At 43.7% G+C, this 5,393-nt stretch overlaps 1 protein-coding gene across 1 annotated transcript in view; it reads right to left on the bottom strand.

The window, feature by feature from the left end:
- Nucleotides 1-5,393, bottom strand: part of usp34 (ubiquitin specific peptidase 34) — an 81,641-nt gene that overhangs the window by 7,598 nt on the left and 68,650 nt on the right. The window contains 5 exon segments of the mRNA XM_034884239.1: nucleotides 659-988; nucleotides 1,757-2,061; nucleotides 3,365-3,512; nucleotides 3,969-4,073; nucleotides 4,390-4,434. Of these exon segments, the coding sequence (XP_034740130.1) occupies nucleotides 659-988; nucleotides 1,757-2,061; nucleotides 3,365-3,512; nucleotides 3,969-4,073; nucleotides 4,390-4,434 (933 nt within the window).

Raw genomic sequence — 5,393 nt, 5'->3', positions numbered from 1 at the left:
ACACACACACACACACACACACACACACACACACACACACACACACACACACACACAATCTATCAATGTTCTCACATGTATTTGTTTTTTACAACGTGGCCAGACTCAGTGAAGACCAAAAACAAGCAATCTATCGTCAGATCATTTATAAACAAACATTATGCATCCATGTCCATATATAGATTATAAAACATTACCAACATTAGGGGTACGTGAAAATAATCAATAGGCCGACATTGTAGTATCGCGATATTTTCAGTGGCAATACTGTATAGACACACAGACGCCAAGTATGGATCTTTAATTATATATGTGTTGGTCAGTCTGTCCTATTTTGCAGCAATGAAATTGAAGATGTTAAAAAAAAAAAGTTTCCTTTTCGGGACATCATTTTGAAATTGGAAGAAATTAGAATTTGGTAAAAAGGTTATAAATTGCATCATATCGCAGAATATTGCAATCTGTTTAAAATCGCAATAATATCGTATCGTGATGGTATCGTATCGGGAGGCGTCTGGTGATCCCCCCCCCCCCCCCCCAACCAACATGCTAACCCTACTGTAACAAACCAATCAAATGCAGCGTCTAACGCCTGCTCCATCAACAAAACTATCATAAAAACAAGACTTCTGCTGAGACTGATGTGCTGATGGCTCACCCCGGGGTACTGGCCGGCGTGCGGCGTCAGGTTCTTGAAGGCCCACTGGATGTTCTGGTGCGAGGCGAGCTGGCGGGTGAAGGCGGGCGACTGCTCGCAGCACATGCGCAGGATGCCGTAGTAGGCGGGCAGCATGCCGCGGTTGAAGAGCACCACCTCCTGGTCGTCGTGGTCGGCCAGGATGTAGTTGAAGGCGATGTTCTTGGTCACCACGGGGTTCTGCACCACCAGGCGCACGTTCTCCGGGCAGTCCACGCACATGTTGTACCAGAAGGACAGCAGCGCCTGCTTGTTGTGGTTGGTGGCGATGGCCGGCTCCGACAGTTTGGGCTGGAGGCGGAGAGGGGGACAGCGGGACAGACAAGAGACAGTTTAAAGACACGGTACACACAGGGGTCTGACAGTTATATTTAAGACTCACAATATTTTGGGGGGCATTTCTGCCTTTATAAAATAGAAATGTATTTATTTGAAACAAGGACAATGCACAGATAAACTAAGTTGTGACACAAGACAATATGTCTTGAGCCAGCATAGGATAGGACAGCTGAGACAGGAAAGGGGGAGAGACAAGCAGGAAACAGACTCGGGACCCTGGACCTTCTGCGTAGAGGACTAAACCTTTACATACTGTACGTGCGCCTGCTCTACCAACTGTGCTAACCCAACCACACACAGCCCTAGTAAAAAAACGATAGAAGAAGACAGCTATGAAAGACATCAAGTCAGATTCAGTGGTGAAGATGAAGCAGAGGGACGGACACAGAGCTGTAGCCGAGTCAAAGGAGAACACTTCTTAACTTTATCGGTTACCAGACAAACAAAACGCAGATGCAGATCATCTGCAAACTGCCAAAAAAACGACCCGATAATCAGCCAGGGCCAATAATCGGTCAATCCCGATAAGGAGTACACAATTACTTTTAAAAAGCTAGAATCAAACAGAAGTCTCATTAAAAAAAGAACAGAGTTGCAGCGGAACTGCAGTTTTCTGGGAAATGCAATTTAGCAGCAAAAACAAGCATACAGAAAAACAAAAACATGAGTTTATAATGACAGAAAGAAAATAGCACACTTGAGAAGGGTAAATGGCAGTACCTGGAAGAGGTTCCAGAGGTCCATGAAGTAGCCGGAGAACATGAGTTTCTCCGTCTTGGAGATGAGGCAGTACGTCATGAAGCTGAAGTACTGCACCAGCTTGGTGGTGCCGTGGACGCTGGCGTCCACGTACAGCTTGGCGCGTCCCAGCAGCCCCAGCAGCAGGTTGTACACCTGGTGGAGGACCACGGTGGTGTCGGGGGACAGCGGCAGCTCGCGGGTCGGCAGGTGGAGGGAGCGCGTGGAGCGAAACATCTGGCGGAAGGAGTTGCTGGGGATGAGCGAGACGAGGAGGTACGCCGCCGCTGCAGGGAGGAGAGACACCTTCAGCTTCAGTGTCTGGTATCAATTAGTGCTTCTTCTATTTAGGGCTGCAAATGTTAATCCTTCAGTTAAAGGGTAACTCCCGTTTTTTGTCAACCTGGAGTCCATTTTCCTGTGTTTTTGTGTCTAAGTGACTAATGGGAACAACATGTCTTTGACATCAGTCCAGTATTAAGAGAGATCTCTGCAGTCGGCAGCAGAGAAACAAGCTACAATGTAAGTTAATAGTAGTTGTCCAGCTTCTATTTACCTTCACAAAAGTGCTTGTTTTGCCGCTGACAGACTCAATAATATTCTTAGTGTCTGACAACATTATGGAAAGAATTCCTTCAACGATAGACCTTTAAAACCCAGACTCCATTTAAAAAAAAAAAAATACTTCTGATGGTAGAAAAAGTGGAAGGACGACACAAACCGGGTTTTAATAGTTGTATTTTGCTTCTGTCTACTTTAAAAGAAGTGTATTTTACGTTGATAAAATTATAGATTGTTTACATGGAGTCTGGTGAGTTAAGCAAATGCAATAACGTTTAAAAAAAAGGAAAGGTCGACCTCCTTAGAAATCCTTTCCATAATTTTGTCAGACACTTAGAATATTAATCTGAGTCTGTCAGCAGCAAAACTAGTGATTTTGTGAATTCAAATCCAAGCTGGACAACGGCCCTCTTAACTTACATTGTAGCTTGTTTCACCCCAACGGGAACAACGATCTTTGGCATCGGTCCAGAATTAAGAGAGATCTCTGAAGTCGGCAGCGGAGAAACAAGCTGCAATGTAAGTCAATAGTAATTGTCCAGCTTGTATTTACCTTCATGAAAATGCTCGTTTTGCCTCTGACAGACTCAGATTAATATTCTAAGTGTCTGACAACATTATGGAAAGGATCCCTTCAGAGATGGACCTTTAAAACCTCTTTGAGACCTCTCTGTTTAACCAGAAACTGCTCTGAAGAGTAAGGTCTTTTTAAAAAAAATATAAATATCATCTGAGAATTTACGTTCGCTAAACCCGCCGAAAAGGGCTGTAATGATATGGAAATAAAACCAAATTTGCGACCCTCAGCTTGTCGCGGATTGGGAAGGCAGAATCCCGACACCCCGCTTCCAACTCCCAGAGTTATCTTTCCCGTCCAGATCCAGCGCTACCAAATCTTTAATTTACTATTAGTCCTTTTGGTGCTTTATTCCTGTTTTGTCTGGTAATTTTAGCTAACTGTTAAGACCGCTAAAAGCGAAAGGAGGGGACGGACGGACGATGAATTCAGTCGGCTGCAGCCATGCTTACATGTGCGGACCCGGGGGTAGTTGTGTGCCAGCAGGAAGCGTTCCACCCAGTTCTCCATGTTCTGCAGCACCCAGCTGTGGGCCAGTTTGTTCCGGGGAGTCTGGACCGCCAGCCAGTCCAGACACTGGGACGGGTTGTACTCGATCACCTGATGGGAAGAACACGAATGCGCATGAAGACACACAGAAGAAAACAAAGACACCCCCCTCCCTCCCGTCTGTGTGGGGCTTGGATTAAGCGATGAAACCTCCAGGTCTGAATATGCTGTGACTGAGAGAACGAGGAGGGCCTACACATTAAGGCTCATGCTCTCGAACGTAGCTTATTGGATATCGAATGACGAGGTCAGTGCCTAAAAAGTATTGAATCGGGTACCCGGCCCTAACGAGAACAGCTCCGTTTTTATAATGTCACCGCATTAAAAAAGAGATATGTTGGACTTTTTAGAAGTCCAACAATAATCTAAGGAGCTTTCACACCTACACTTCCATCCGAGTGTGATAGCTGATCCACACCTGTCCAAACGAACTGCACCGGGGGGGGGGGGGGGGGGGGGGGGGACAACCAACTCTAGTGCGATCTGACCAAACTGAAAGCATTTTACCTCCCAGATCCTCTGGAGGATGTAGGACGCGAAGGAGGGCATCCCTGGGGGCCCGCCCGCAAACTCCATCAACATCGTCAGCAGCTTGAAGAAAGGATTGGCCGCCTGATGGAGAAAAAGAAAACGGATTTTAAGGTAGCTCTTATTTATTCATTCATTCATTCATTCATTCATTCATTCATTCATTCATCCAACCTTTATTTATCCACCAGAGACCAAAGCAACAGAGCAGGCACAATCAGAAGAAACATGGAAAGACAATAAAACATTCTGCATTGGAAAAAGATTTGATCTTAGATTATCTAGCGTCAGTCTTCCTATGATGACAGGTGGATTTACAACATCAATAACATGTCTGCGCGGCTCTGTGCTGGGTTTTTGTTGTGTTTTTATGAATTAAAGTGATGAGTAACCCACTCACCTCAGGAGTCAGCTTGGCGATGGAGGTGAAGAGCATCGACACAATCTGCAGTCATGAGGAGAGGTAAACATTAAGTATTATGACAATTACACGTACCGCTTGCTGCAAATACTGCTCTGTGGGCTGAGTTTGAAAAAAATCTCACATTTTTAAGTTGAGGTTTTAAAAAGCCAAAACATCTTCTACATTCAAACTCTGTTGGACGTTCAAGAGAAACATTTCTGTTTACTTTCATAAGGCAGAAAAAACAGAAACACATCCAGAGATAAACAAATAAATCCACTGCAAAGATACGAGTTAACTGTTCAGAGCAGATTTTTCTATTCACACAGTTTTCACTTATAAGTTATTGTTGAGAAGGACCCAATGTTGTAAACAACAGGATAACATTACACCCATTACCTCTTTTCCTTTTTTAAATATATAATATTAGAGACATTTACAGTGATCAGTTTCATAGGGATAGATGGTGGCAAACATACAAAACTGGCAATTGTTATAAAAGAAAATAATGGAAATCCAATTTTTAAGAAATTCCAGGAATATTAAGATATTAAGGATCAGATTAAACATGTTGAAAAATACAAGAGCTGGCAGGGAATAGAGAAGATGTATTCACTGATGGCTGGTTTGAGGAATCATTATTACATTTTAATTAGCTGATGCTTTTATCCAAAGCAACTTTCACTTTCGATATGTCAGAGGTAGCACGCCTCCACTAGGGGTTAAGTGTCTTGCTCAAGGACACATTGGTTGATGTTTCTCAGTGGGAATCGAACCCTGATCTCCCACACTAAAGGCAAATCCACTCCACCACAACCACCCGTAACTGATTAGGCGTAGCTGAAAAATCGATGCAGCTGTTAAAGTATATATAAAAAATATATATATAGTATATATATAGTATATATACAGTATATATACACTCCAATTTCGATGAGCTTGTGCAAATTGTAGTCTCAGTTTCCTTTTCTTAGCTGAAAGGAGTGGCACCCGATGTGGTC

Source organism: Etheostoma cragini, chromosome 2 (assembly GCF_013103735.1).
Source record: "Etheostoma cragini isolate CJK2018 chromosome 2, CSU_Ecrag_1.0, whole genome shotgun sequence".
In the NCBI taxonomy this organism is placed as follows: Eukaryota; Metazoa; Chordata; class Actinopteri; order Perciformes; family Percidae; genus Etheostoma; species Etheostoma cragini.
Note: the sequence above shows the minus strand (reverse complement) of the source record. Positions and strands in the feature narration are given on the sequence as shown.